We start from the raw sequence: 14,959 nt of genomic DNA on the forward strand, positions 1-14,959 counted from the left end.
TCTTCTGGCTCTATGACTGCTATTTTTTCCCCTATTGTAATGTTTTCTGTTCCTAGTATTTTTGCCATTTATGCTATAAGGGATGTTCTCAATGGATAAACTGCATGTTGTTTTATAAACTCTAAAACCTGATGAGCCAATATAAGAAAAAATTAGGACATGCATTTTTAACAAAGAAACAATGTCTAATCTTGGGGATTTTTCCTCTGAGGGGAGGAAGATTGGGCTGGGAAATCTCTTAAAATACTTTTGGGAATCTATGGATGTAAAATGAAAATAATCCTATACCAAATATCCTTTAAGCCACCAAAAAGAGGATGAATGATGTTTTCAACGATTTAGTAGTTTCTCTCTCTTTTAAAACAGAGCTTTACATATCCCACTGGTAAGGAAAACCTGCAGTGATGAGGAAAAACTGCCTTGCTTGTAGAATAGTGCTTGCCCAAGCCAAATGGTATCAGGTGGTATGTTGTATGGACTATACAGATGTGAAGTTAAAGGAAAAAGTGTGTTCTTAAGAATGTAGCTCTGGCATGAAGTCAGAAGCTTTACTGTATATATGCCCTAAGACAGGAGTGTCAAACTCATGGCCTGCGGGCTGGATGTGTCACACACTGGCCACGCCCACCCCCATTTTAGCAAAGGGGGAAAAAGTTGCAATATATCACGTGACGTTTGACACCCCTGCCCTAAGAGAAATATCACTATATGACAGATCAATGCAGAGTCCTGTCTTGTTATGTTCCAAATGCCAACATTTTGTCAGTTTACTCAAATCTTCTTACTACTTTTAGATTGCCATTATCCAATATGGTGCATGAAATCCTATATTAAATATGTTTAATAGTGATCAGCTCAGGACATCTTAATATGTCTCAGATTGCATTTCTTGTTTTAATCCATGTTCACTGATGCTACACAACTTGCCATTAGTATGCTATCTGGAGACATCACTGCCTAGCATATTTCATTTTAGCTATAAGACATCACTGCCTACTATATTTCATTTTCCAGAGCAGAAAAGCTATCTGGCTATTAAGTGATTTGATGGAACCTAGATGAAAATTTATCACACTAGATGTGAAACAGTCCAGTTGTATGCCAGAGTTCTTTGCTGCAGAATCATCTTTGAATTATCCTTGAGTATAAGCACTTAATATAATTAGAAATCCACTAAACGGTTGACCCTTACTGCAATCTCACTCTCACTTTATAAATTTAATCCCTTATCAGGAACTACTTATATGGATGTGGTTAATTTTCAAGATACCAACCCAAATTAGCAAATTATAAAAGGACTGAAAAAAAGATACTGTAAATTAGATTACACTGTGCTGGACTAGTAACATACTTCTTACTATATCAGATGGTTTTTTTCTTTGCTGGTCACAAAAAACCACAAATGCTTGTTTTTCTTGCAAGACAGCTGGTTGTTGAAATTTCTTGTTTGGTTCCTGTGCCCACGCCAGTCCAAAACTCTGTTGGTGCCTCACTCCAAAATCCCCACAGCAGGTTTCCACCCATCAATTAGAACTGCAGGGAGTTGAGAAGCAACCCAGGGAGGGCGGCACCAAAACTTGGCAGCTAAGCCAGAAACCAAGTTGCTTGCTCAGATGCCACAGGGAAGAGTCAAGGCGTCACAAAAAGTAACAAGGGTATTTGCCTCTTAGAACTGCTGGATAAACCAGTTTCCTGAATTCCACAGGACTGGTTCATTTCATCCAAGTAGGAAAGCCCAGGCATCTGCCAAATATATGAAGAGGGAAGCAGTGTTATAGTTCTAATCTAAAAACACTTGGTGGGCTCAGATAGTCTGACCCCTCTATACATCTAGATCTGAACCACATTTCTCTCAGGGAACTGAAAGAGCAACATGATATAGCTCCTAAGTTATATGCTTTTCATTTTTTGTGCATTTCATTTGTATTGCTAGGAATTCTTAAAACCTATCAGATTTACCTTATTTTCCAAATATGTATCACTTAGGGGTGTATTCACTTTTGTTGCCAGCAGTTTAGACATTAATGGCTGTGTGTTGCGTTATTTTGAGGGGACAGCACATTTACACTGTTATACAAGCTGTATACTCACTATTTTACATTGTAGCCAAGTGTCATTTCTTCAGTGTTGTCACATGAAAATATATATTTAAACATTTACAAAATGTGAGGGGGTGTACTCACTTCTGTGACATCCTGTAGCTGGGCATCACGCAGCAAATTTTGTATTTTTGCTATTCATATTCAGCAAAGATTTAGATTCTGTGTATTTGTGACAATCCAAGGTTAGATGTGACAAACCTCATCTCTAATTACTTCAGACATTTTTCTGCTCACTTCCCAGTAGTAGTAGTAGTATTAGTATTAGTAGTAGTAATAGTAGTAGTACCAATAAAAGCTGTAATATAGTCTGACAAAAGATGTACCTATGTTTGTTCTAGTAATACCAGGGACTGAAATAAGTTCCAGTATAACTTCACTGACAATTGGGATGTCAAAGTCCCTTCTATGTGGACAAATTGCTGTACAGGTGGTCCTCGCTTAATGACAGTTGCAGCATCTCATTGTCACATGCTCACCATTTGCAACCTTTCCAGTTTCCAACTAACAAAGTCAATAGGGAAGCGGGTAGGAGATTGCAAATTGCGACATGATGTCTCAATGACTGCAATCAGTATTTGACTGAGATCAAGCAACTTAATAACCACAAAAATATTAATAATAGTTTAATAATAACCACAATCATGTAGCCCTGCAAGAGAGAGACTAAATAAAAAACTTTTCTTAAGATACAGTTGTGTTAATTTTCAACCGCAGATAGATACTGCAGGTAGATAGATGTTTGATATATGACATATGCAGGCCTAGACTATTAAGGGAATATAGGTCAATACCAAATCTAGCTTCAATTGGAAATAAATTGTAAATTACTATAACTTTTGCAGTAATTGGTCTAATGTGCTCTGTATTCATGACCCAAGATAATAAATCAGCCACTATATTTTGAACAGTTGTTTCTAAAATGACTTCACAGCCACACAATGTAAATATATTACAGCAGCCAAACTGAATATTTATTAAGATATATAATTAAAATATAAATATTTAAGGTTCACACAATCTGGTAATTTTCTAACACAAAGAATTAACAGTTGTATTCCAGAAAAGATGCATTACAAAATGGCAATCTAAAAAAAATTCAATTCTTCATGTTGGTACAAAATAATCCCATCATAAAATTGCGTCTCAGAAGGGCCAATCTCAATTGCTTTTCTGTTGCAACTGCCTGCTAAACCGCATAGTCCAGATTTGCAACTACACCATTTGTTATATGCATGCCAATTTGCCTTTTTCTATAACTTCGTTATTATCCATCTTCATATCTTTATCTAGCAGGAAAACATTCCCCAACTGGAACAATGCAGCACAAAAGGAATTATAATTCCACAATTTAGGGACAACTCCTTACATTGGTTTATCTTCCACATCCATCTTGGGCAAATACCAAGAAGGCTCCCAATTGTCTCCAAAAATGTTTGAATTAATCGAGCAGTTCCAGCATATTTTAATTGAGATAAAAGTAAACACTTTTAGGGAGATATCAGACTGGAAATAATTGCAGAGAGAGAGAGAGACCCTAATATAATTACATTGTTAACCAAAACCTACAGAATTGTATAACTATATCCTGTGTACACAATTATTTCCAGGAAAGTAAGAAATTAACACAGAGAAACTGGCAAATAATAAATGCCCAGTTTAACAACCCTCATGATTTTCCAGATGCTGCATTGAGGAAAAATGTGAAGCGGATTTGTTTCCTGAAAACATTTTGGAATTATGCAAATGTAGAATTGCATAAACGTGGCGCACTTCTCTCAATAAAATAATGAACCTGTCTCTTCTTTTGGGTATCTGGTTAGAATACTGAAGAGATATTAATTCCAAAATAGGGTGGGGGAATATTACCGGGATGAAAGGAACACAGGATATTTAGTGATAAACGAGAAGGTAACTGCTGAGAGTGATAGCTGCAATGAAGACTAATGACCACAAGGAAGGAGTGTCTATATTTCCAAGCACATACACCAAAACATAATTTGAACACACCTATAACAGGTCATCTTTCCTCTGAATGGCAGAGCCATATCCAAAGCACATGGTCATTTGCATACAACAGGTAATTTGAATTTAGCTCCAACCTAATGGATGGCACAGTGTTAAATTTTATTGAATGTGACATTTTGATGGGATGTTATGAGACACAGAGAGAAAAAAATATTCCAGGACAGGAAGTGATGACACGAGACTATTTAAATAATGAGCTGGGGATAAGATAAGATCAGCATTGGATACCAAGGGAGAAGACAAGTTATTCAGGATGTTGTGGTGCTCCCAAACTGCACGTGGGAACAGAGCCTCTAATCACCAGTGAGAGGGCGAAAGCTGAAAGACTTGATCTATTTTAATTGATAATACCAAGTCTTAAGACAGGTTGGGGTCACCGTTCATCAAACGTTTGCCTGATCTGCGATTGATATTTTCATCTTACCTGCACTGGACTCTCACCGTACAAGCAACTCCAAACTGCCTACAAAATGGTTCACTCCAACTCCTATACGTCACTTACAATTTACCTAAGCCAAAAATGGTTTGTCCCAATCAGCTGTTGCACCCTATGTAGTTCATTCCAGGCACACCCTTCCCAATAAAAAATGGTTTGCTCCATCATGAGAGAACTTTAGCAATTAGGTACGCGTAGGGCGGCAGCATAAGACAAGGAGGAAGCTAATTATTAATTATTCTATTTTCTCATATTGGAGAAAACTGACGTCTCCTTTCCACGGTTCTCAGGTTAGCGTTATTTCAAGTTTCCCTCACCCCCCCCTTTTTTTCCAAAGTGGCTCCACCCAACCTTCATACTGAATAGTAAAGGAACGTGCCATTCAGCGTACGGAGGGTGCCTTTCTAACCTATCACTCGTCTGTGATAGGAACCACCAAGGATCCCACAGGGTCGATACGGGGTGAGCCGAGACACAGGCAGAATCCCGTCCGCGAACTATTTTTTCTCTCTCTCTCTCCCTTAAACCGGGGGTAGGGAAGGGGGGAAAGAGAGGTGGATGCCCGGCTGGTTGGCCTCGTCTCCTGTTCTTCTCGTCAGCGCCGCCGGCGTTCAACCGGCGAGGGACCTTCCGCCTCAGCCGAGCCCCGCGCCCGGGCTCTCGCCTGGAAAGGTCACCATCGACTGTCCTGACTGGAAGCTTTTTCTCCTTCCGCTTCAGAGCGTGTCAGGCAGGCCGGGCTAATGGAGCGGTGCGCCTGCGTAGAGAGGGAGGTGGACAAAGTGCTGCAGAAGTTCCTGTGCTACGGCCAGCATTGTGAGCGAGGCCTGGAAGAGCTGCTGCGCTACGTCAGCCAGCTAAGGGAGGAGCTGGGCGCTGCAGGTACGGATGCCCCTGCCTTGGAGGCAGGGCTGCGGCAGGTTCGCATTGCCTGACAGGCGCGGAAGGGGTTCGGGATCGCGGTCTCGGCTTTGAACGTAATCAGCCATCTGGTCGTAAAAAGGCAGGCAGATCCGGATCTGGCTAATCCTTTGGATGAGAGACCACCACGGCAAACCCTACACTAGAAAGTCATAGGAAGAACACAATGGGGAAAAAAAAAAACCACCACCTTTATCTTGTTGCCTGAAAAGAATGCACACAATTGATCCATGAAACTGTAGGAAGTTGAGCTTTGCTTGGGAGATTTTATGTTTTACATGATTACTGAACTGAGTGGGCTTGCCAAACACACTTAATAAAACTAGTGAAATTTTTAAACAACCTTCCTTAAGTGTTGTCCTTGGTTAGATCAGTGATGAAATCCAAATTTTTTTTACTACCGGTTCTGTGGGCGTGGCTTGGTGGGTGTGGCAGGGGAAGGATACTGCAAAATCTCCATTCCCACCCCACTCCAGGGGAAGGATACTGCAAAATCCCTATTCCCGCCCCACTCCTGGGGGAAGGATATTGCAAGATCTCCATTCCCACTCCACCTCTAGCCAGAGGTGGTATTTGCCGGTTCTCTGAACAGCTCAAAATTTCCGCTACCGGTTCCCCAGAACCTGTCAGAACCTGCTGGATTTCACCCCTGAGTTAGATGTACAGGTTGTGAAGCCTGTTATGTGAACCCAGCCCATTTAATTAGTTTATGAGTCAAATGTATTTGAGTAAACTGAGAAAATGGGTTAATTCAATAAAAAGTATATCCTTTCAGGTTAGCCAAAACTGAGCTTGTTTGAATGAATGAATGAATGAATGACCAACGTGGCATTGGTCGCGTTGGTGGATGATCTCTGGAGGGCTCGGAACAGGGGTTGCTCCTCTGTCCTAGTCCTATTAGATCTCTCAGTGGCTTTTGATACCATCGACCATGGTATCATGCTGCAGCGGTTGAGGGGGTTAGGAATAGGGGGCACCATTTTGCGGTGGTTCTCCTCCTTCCTCTCCGACCGCTCGCAGTTTGTGTTGGCAGGGGGGCAGAGGTCGACCTTGAGGTGTCTCGCATGGAGAGTGCACAAGGGTCGGTCCTCTCGCCCATTCTGTTCAACATTTATGTGAAGCCGCTGGGTGAGATCATCCGTGGTTTTGGGGTGAAGTGTCATCTGTACGCTGATGATACTCAGCTGTACATCTCCACCCCAGACCACCCCAACGATGCCCTTGATGTGATCTCGCTGCCTGGAGGCCGTGCGGGTCTGGATGGGGAGGAACAGGCTCAGACTCAACCCCTCCAAGACTGAGTGGCTGTGGCTTCCGGCGTCCTGATATAGTCAGCTGGTGCCATCGCTGACTATTGGAGGTGAATCCTTGCCCCCCACGGAGAGGGCTCGCAATCTGGGTGTTCTCCTGGACGCACGGCTGTCTTTAGAAGAGCATATGACAGCCATGGCCAGGGGGGGCTTTTATCAGGTTCGCCTGATTCGCCAGTTGCAACCCTTTCTGGACCAGGACGCCTTGCGCACGGTCACTCACGCCCTTGTCACCTCCCGGCTGGACTATTGTAATGCTCTCTACATGGGGCTCCCCTTGAAGAGCACTCGGAGGCTCCAGCTGGTCCAGAATGCGGCCGCGCGGGTGGTTATGGGCGCAACCCATTGTGCCCATGTTACCCCCCTCCTGCGCGAGCTGCACTGGTTCCCAGTGGTCTTCTGGGTGCGATTCAAGGTGTTGGTCACCACCTTTAAAGCGCTCCATGGCACAGGACCCGGGTACCTTCGAGACCGACTTCTGCCACCAATAGCCTCCCACCGGCCAGTTCGCTCCCACAGAGAGGGTCTCCTCAGGGTACCATCGGCCAAGTTATGTCAGCTGGCGACACCCAGGGGGAGGGCCTTCTCTGTGGGAGCCCCAGCCCTGTGGAACGAACTGCCCCCGGAAATACGTAAGATCTCCGACCTCCGGATGTTTCGTTGTGCACTCAAGACCCTGTTATTCCGCCAGGCTGGTCTATCAACATAACAATTTTAAATTGGGTTTTAAATTTCTGGGGTTTTAAATTTGAGCCGAATTCATTTAATAATTTTAAACTATTTTAACTGATGTTGTCTTGTGTTTTAATAGGCTGTACACCGCCCTGAGTCCTTCAGGAGAAGGGTGGTATAGAAATAAAATTATTCTTATTCTTATTCTTATTCTAATGAATGAATGAATGATCAATCTAATTATTGGCTGTTACAATGCAATACAATATGCAGGTAATATTCAATTGTACATCTTTCCTCCTTCAAATTCAAGTGAAGGTATTGAGGCTCTGTCTCTGTGTCTGGAGGTTGCAAGGGTACAGTTGGGGAAGAACAGGATTTGGCTCTACCCTACCAAAACCAAGTGGCTGTAGGTTTTAGGTTCCAAAGGTCCCAAAACTGGAGAGGATTGATCTATGACATTGAGCAGTCTTACCTTGCCTTGCTTGAAATAAGTGCATACTTTGGGGTCCTCCAGGACTCCCAGATCCAAATTGAAGAACTGTTGGCAACTGTGGCCAGGGGTGTCTTTGCATAATTTTGTTTGATGCGCAGTTTGTACCCATTTCTGGATTATGGGCCCTGCTCATGATCACCCACAGTCACCTCCCATCAGAACAATTGCAATGTGCTGTCTTTGAACATCCAAAAACTTCAATTGATCCATAATGCAGTGATGCAAGTAGTTGTGGACATTGCTTGTTATGCCGGTTTGACACTGGCTACCAATAACGTTCTGGGTCTGGGTGCAATTCAGTGTGCTGGTTGATACCTGTAAAGACAGGACTGGATTATTTGGGAACTACCAGTATTTGGTCCCAAGGGTATCTCCCTGTCCACATAGGCCATACTGCTGGGACTTCTTTGAAACAATGCCATCTCTTGGGACCCAGAAGTTGTACTTTCTCTGTAGTATTATACAACAACTGGTTTATTTTCATTGCTGTCTTCCCTTAATTTCCACAATTGAATTCCAAGATACTTGTGAGTTTGAATGTTGAGTATGAAAATATTATTATTATATGGAACTGAATTGTATCTAGTGGTGCCTTTCCCCAAATGTGAAATGCCTGCAGGTGAGGATACCATAAAATATCTTCACCTATTTATGTCAAATGAAAGTTGCAAGTAAGCACAGACTGAACACTTGAGGTGATATCTAAAACTAAAATGTCATTGCTTTTCCTACTATAGCCTTGCAGCGAGGACCTCTTTCTGCTACACTCTCCCTTGTTATGTCCCAGTGCTGTAAGAAAATTAAGGATACTGTTCAAAACTTAGCTTCAGATCACAAAGATATTCACAGCAGTATCTCCCGCGTGGGCAAAGCAATAGATAGAGTAAGTATCTTCCACTAATTTGGGGGCAGGGGGTTGGAAGGAAATTGCTTTGGATTTTAAATTGGGAGCCATGAGAGTAGATGTTACCCCAATTATTATATATTTTATGCTGTTGATTTTGGAATGCTTATGAACTAGTGAAATATGCATGTTCTATTGTTTTGTTCTTTAATAGCATAAACACTCATTTAGTACAGTACAAGAACACTCTTGTTCTGTTTTCTCAACCTTCATAAGCATTGTATTTTCTTCACATTATACTGAATCTAAAATATTGCATGAAAAATGGTCCAAGAGGTATGCAAGCAAATGGTTCTCCAAAATGTAGTCCTCATTTAGGGACTGCCTCTTTTAGTGACCATTTGCAATCATAGTGGTGATGAAAAAGTAACTTTTTGACCAATCCTTGCACTTATGACCTTTGCAGGTCTGTAAAGGAAAGGAAAGCTGAAGTAAGATCATAGACACTGTTTTGGTTTCATTTAGCAATGGCTTCACGTAATGATCAAGTTGCCAGTTCAACTGTAGTTGCTAAATGAGAACTACCCATATTATGTAAAGTAGCTAACCATATTATTTGTTATATGCCAAATAATTGTGATGTGTGGGCTTCTCTTATCAGAAATTAATTAATAAAGAAGCAATTTGGTTGTAAGTCATCATTGGGAATAAAAATATTAAGGGCATTAAGTAGAGGTATATGAGGTGGGGCCTGTGAACAAGAATCTCCTATATTTTTGCACAGTAGAGAAATGTTCAAGTTTTCATATCGAGCATCAATTTATACTGTTCATCAGAGAGAAGAAGTTTAATCTCATTTGAGGACTACCTAGCTTTCATTATAGATGGTATAGCATCCTTCGTTAAATTGCTAGAATTTACACCATATTTATATGTTTAAAGATAAGGCAAATTATCATTCTAGCAAGTTACTTTGCTTCCTTTCTGAAATACAGATTGAAGGATCATCTGCTTCTCTTTCATTTTCACAAATTTTTGTTCCAGAATTTTGATGCTGATTTGTGTGGCATTGTCCCTGCTCTGGTCTGGGAAACCCAAGAGAAACAGATCCTGGTATTGGCAATTATAGAACATCTCTATCAACAAGGAATGCTGGGAGTGGCTGAAGAACTGTGTCAGGTACTAATCTCTTTAATGACAGAAATCTTTGCATAGTATACATGAAGTCCTCACTTACCAACTAGAGTTGGGACTGTCAACCCTGTCGCTATGTGGTTGTAAAGCGGATTGCCACAGATCATTAAGCTGACATCATGTGAGTGCAATTTGTGACTTCCTGCTGGCTTCCCAATTGACATTGCTTATCAGAAGCCAGCTATGAAGGTCACAAATGGTGATTACATGATTATGGGACCTGAAACTATCATAAATGTGCACTAGTTGCCAAGAACCCAAATAATGATCATGTGACAATGACTACAACTTTGAAAACTAGCTTAAATTTCCTTGGTCAGCTCCACTGTAACTTTGAACAGTTGTAACTTTGAACCAATGGTCAGTAAGCAAGGACTATGAATAGTACATAATGGTTGTAATCCTACATTGTGTTACCCTTTTGGGCTTATGCTTCAGTTAGGTTATTCAATTCTGCTGGCCACAAACTTACTTTCTTACCTACAGTACCTACAGTACCAGAGAAGCACTTGACCCAATTACACTCTTCTGTTGTATATCTTTTTTGTCCATTCTGAAATGGCTATAGGTAGTTCTTGACATATAACAGTTATGGTCATAAATCATTGCAGTCATAAGTCGAGGCATCATGTGACGACCTGATTTTTTTTTTGGACATATTTTGTAGCAGTTGTTAAGCAAACACCGTGCTCATTAAGCAAATCCATTTTCCCCAGATGCATTTTTTTGCCAGAAACTGGAAGTAGACACTGGAAAACAGCAGAATTCATAGCAAATTGTGGTGATGTGATCATGAGATGCTCAAATGGCCGTAAAGGTGAGCCACTTGCCAAGCACTCAAAATGCGATCATGTCACCGTGGGGGGTGGGGGATTATGGCCATTGTAACTTCAAAACTGGCTTGTAAGTAGCTTTTCAGGGGTCCATCGTGACTTTGAATAGTCATTAAGCAACCAGTCGTAAGTCAATGATTATCCATAATCTTTATTTGAACCTCCATCTGCAGATATTTCCACTTCTTGCCTGCTCCTTTATTTTCAGGAGAAGGCAAGACAATTTGTTTTTCAATCAACTTCTGGTTTCTCCTTGGCAGGAATCAACTGTGAATGTGGATGTAGACTTCAAAAAACCATTCCTGGAACTGAACAGCATTCTGGAAGCTCTGCACAAACAAGACCTGGGACCTGCTCTGAGGTAAGTCTTTAGAACAGGGCCCTGTTTTCCTTTGGGGAATCCCGTTTCTTTTCTTCCTATAATTCCTAATCTGATTATTTTAGTTTAGGTTTCTAATTTACTTTGATTAGTTTTTAATTACTTTTTAAGATGCTTTGTTTCTCATCTATGAAATCTAGTACATTTCTGAAATTTCGCTTAAAAACAAGCAGGCAGCATTCATAACCTCCTGTAGCCGATATGTGTTTGGAACATTGCAAAGTCTTTTTTTCATTATAATCACTCTGAGGACAGTTCCTTTATAGACTCTGGTGCTGAGGGAATAATGTACCTTGCCTAGCTGGGCAGTCTTCCACAGGCAGCAGCTGGCCGATCTGAACAGTACTCTGGAATTTCAGCTGCATCGGCTCCATTTCATCAGACTTCTTTCTGGCGGCCCCGGCAAGGAGTTGGAGGCCTTGAGCTATGCACGTCACTTTCAACCCTTTGCCCACCTACACAAGCAAGGTGGGACACTTTTTCCTTGCATCTGCTTTCTTGCTATGGACTAATACTTCTTTCCTAGGTCTGTTGGGCTAATGCTCTGCTCAGCATCCTTGACAAAGGTAAAATAACACATTTTATTTGTATTAAGATTGTTTTTCATAATGTTTCTTTATAGTTGCCAGAACTGATGGCTTTCATTTCTGATTTTGTTGCTTCAAACAACTCTTAAAGCTAAAGAATGTTGGAATCTCATTATTCCCCTTTTCTCTCCAACCCAATGGGATGGTGGAAAGAGTGTGGAAAGGAACTGAGCCTGTTCATCTCTCAGCAGGGTACCTGTCTGAGAACTGAAAAAAACAGGACCAGATTTGGCATAGTGGGAAAAGCTGACAAAAGATCAAGCTTGAAAATGGCCTGATCCAGCTTGGGGCTTTGAAGAAAGGCATTCCAGAAAACTTCCCCTTAATTCATTCATATGGGAGAAGCAGCTGGACAGCCCTTGGAATGCTACCAGCTGCTCCATTCTTGAGCCTCGCCTTCCTCCCACCTGGTCATGTGACTGAGTGCAGCTGGTATGAAGGGGTAGAAAAGAATTCCAGAAACCATGGTCTACGTGTTCTCTCCCCAGTTTTAATACAAGAAGTAAACTAAACTGGTGAATTCCTTGATTCAAAACAATGGAATCGTCTCCTCAGCCTGTTCATTTGTGTTGTCACCAGTTTCTTACAATTCGTTCTGAAATAGGCCTAGGTGGCCTTAGTGAAGATTGTTCACTGAAGTAGCACTTCCTGTATTTTACTGAACAGAGATCCAAGTGATGATGGGAAGTCTGGTATACCTACGCTTAGGCCTTCAGAATTCTCCATATAGGCATCTACTGGATGAAAGTCATTGGACAGAGATTTGTGAGACTTTCACTCGTGATGCATGTTCCTTGCTTGGTCTCTCAGTGGAGTCACCTCTTAGTGTCAGGTAAAGCTTCATTCAGGTGGGACTGGGGGCTGTACTGGGCAGCACTGAGCATTCTGTCTCTGCAGTTTTGCCGCAGGGTGTGTAGCATTGCCAGTTCTGATGAACATCAAGGCTGTGATTGAGCAGAGACAATGCACAGGTGTCTGGAGCCACAAGGATGAGCTGCCTGTGAGTTACTTAACCCATTCTGGGGAGGAACTATAGGATGGGTTGGGATTTTTGCTGAAGAAAATGAATAGAACTACATGCTAAAGTTAACTTTTCTTAACAGATTGAAGTTGAGCTAGGAATGAAATGCTGGTATCATTCAGTCTTTGCATGTCCCATCCTGCGCCAACAGACCACAGATTCCAATCCACCTATCAAGTTGATTTGTGGACATGTTATTTCTAGAGATGCTCTCAACAAGCTTATCAATGGAGGGAAGTGAGTGATTTTCATCAAATCTTGATATCTCAATGAAAGTTATGGGGTTAGTAGATAAGTAATTGCCTGAACTATTTCCATTTCCATACTGCAGTTAGATCATATATTTTATTCATCCCATATTTATACATGTAAATACCATGTAGATTTACTAAAACTTTCCCCCAAAATACTTTTTAAAATTTCTATATATATATATATATATATGCTATGGCTGCATTATGTCTGCTACCTTCAGCTCAATTGTTGAACAAGGCTATTTTAAAAACTCCAAATCAATGTTTCTCAAACTTGGCAACTTTTAAGATGTGTAGACTTTATTTCTCAGAATTCCCCAGCCACATACTGGCTGGGGAATTCTGGGAGTTGAGGTCCACACATCTTAAAAAGGAATGACTTAACTGACATTACTGGAACCAAATCTAGATTTTTTTAAAAAAAATAATATGGAGTCAAAAATAGAAACAAAGTTGGCGAATATTAAGATTTTTATCCTGCTTTTCCTTCAGAATCTCAAGACACGTAGCGCTCCCATTTTTCATAACAAACATTAAATAAACTGGGCCGAGAACAAAGAAACAAGCCTAAAGCCCAGCAAGCTTCAGTAACAGACGATAGACTTGGCGTGGATGTCTGTGGTGCCAGCACAATCACTCCATCACACTTTCATACAACAGAATTTGCTGCCAGTTTTCCAGGAGTGTGGGGTGGATCATCTTCATATTAGTTACAAAAGTAGTTTCTGGTAAAGATTCCAAAGTCCTGATTTAATTCTTTTTTGTTACATTTTGCAGACTGAAGTGTCCATATTGCCCCATGGAACAAAACCCAGCCGATGGAAAACGCCTCATCTTTTGATAATGGCAAGACTTGTTATGAAATAGGCTCTTCAAATACAGCAGTTGTGTGCAAGCAGAACTCTCTGTCCTGCTTAATATAACAGCTGCTATACAATGGAAGCTGATTGGTTTAGTGGACCAGACAAAAACTTCAAAGGTTGAGGCAATGCAATATCCTGTACGTATACTCCATATCTGCCTGTTTTTGGCTTCATCCTGGCAGCTTGAACAGGCACTACTCCTGTTGTAGAGTTTATCCTGTCCCTGGTCACAATTCTGTTTCTTGTTGGATACCACAAGCGCTGTATGTGGAGCTGCTACCCTCTATTCCCCACTTTTAATGCTTACAGATTACCAAATTCTTGAAAACAGAAATGTGTTTCTGAGGTAAGAAAAGCATGTGGAGAATCCAGCTTACTCCTGTTTTGAAGAAAAATTTCAAGTAAATTAAAATGCAAATGAGGACAATTGTAAGATTACTGGCATTTCCTAACATTTTAAGTCAGCCTCTGTATACAATATTGTTCTTCAGAGACTAAGAGATGAGTATACAGTGGAACATTTCCTTAGAATATGAATACAAATACACAAATTTAAGTAGAGAAATAAAAACTCAAAAGTCAGGATCAATTTTCTTCCTTATATAAACAATTTATAGCATCAGAGCATGTACTATTTAAATTTGGTAAATCTAAAACCTGTATAGGTAATGAACAAGAGTTTGGTGTTAACAGCTTGTAATAAAATGTTTCATTTTGTGTATGTAAAAGGGATTTTAAATCTGCCTTAGAGATTTTAATTTAGACATATCCTTAGGCATAGATTATTCCTAATATCCAGGATTGGTGTTCTCATGGACTAATCTTAAAGATTTCCTCAAAGTTACAGCTCTTTCGAAATAATTTTCTAAAGTGTTACAGCGTTATTTTAACTTGGAGGCTTCAAGTAAGAACTAATGCTTACAACATATGCTTTACGAAATGAGGCTGCCTTTTTCTGACGCAAAAACCTGTATACGAGAGAAAGGGTAATTGAAAAAATCAATTGCCACTATAGCCTTTAG

At 40.9% G+C, this 14,959-nt stretch overlaps 1 protein-coding gene across 2 annotated transcripts; it reads left to right on the forward strand.

Moving 5' to 3' along the window:
• The first annotated feature begins 4,686 nt into the window (after positions 1-4,686).
• On the forward strand, positions 4,687-14,665 carry RMND5B (required for meiotic nuclear division 5 homolog B). Of its 2 annotated transcripts, none has more exons than XM_034441778.3 (10): positions 4,687-4,853; positions 5,284-5,445; positions 8,700-8,845; positions 9,851-9,985; positions 11,094-11,194; positions 11,514-11,680; positions 12,466-12,631; positions 12,697-12,799; positions 12,903-13,057; positions 13,852-14,665. In XM_034441778.3, the coding sequence occupies exons 2-10, from the start codon at positions 5,307-5,309 to the stop codon at positions 13,913-13,915; spliced, it is 1,176 nt and encodes a 391-aa protein (XP_034297669.1). In that variant the 5' UTR covers positions 4,687-4,853; positions 5,284-5,306; the 3' UTR covers positions 13,916-14,665. The 2 variants fall into 2 exon arrangements, with proteins under 2 accessions (XP_034297669.1, XP_034297659.1); XM_034441768.3 differs by lacking the exon at positions 4,687-4,853 and adding an exon at positions 4,889-5,025.
• The last annotated feature ends 294 nt before the right edge of the window (positions 14,666-14,959 follow it).

Source organism: Pantherophis guttatus, chromosome 2 (genome assembly GCF_059756535.1).
Source record: "Pantherophis guttatus breed Tessera chromosome 2, ASM5975653v1, whole genome shotgun sequence".
Classification (NCBI taxonomy): domain Eukaryota; kingdom Metazoa; phylum Chordata; class Lepidosauria; order Squamata; family Colubridae; genus Pantherophis; species Pantherophis guttatus.

What these genes read in the sequence shown, in the direction of transcription:
- RMND5B (XM_034441778.3), top strand. Translation starts at nt 5,307, where the DNA reads ATGGAGCGGTGCGCCTGCGTAGAGAGGGAGGTGGACAAAGTGCTGCAG. An exon ending in GGAGGAGCTGGGCGCTGCAG is followed by an intron (nt 5,446 to 8,699) that starts GTACGGATGCCC and finishes TTCCTACTATAG; the next exon opens with CCTTGCAGCGAGGACCTCTT. An exon ending in TGGCTGAAGAACTGTGTCAG is followed by an intron (nt 9,986 to 11,093) that starts GTACTAATCTCT and finishes TCTCCTTGGCAG; the next exon opens with GAATCAACTGTGAATGTGGA.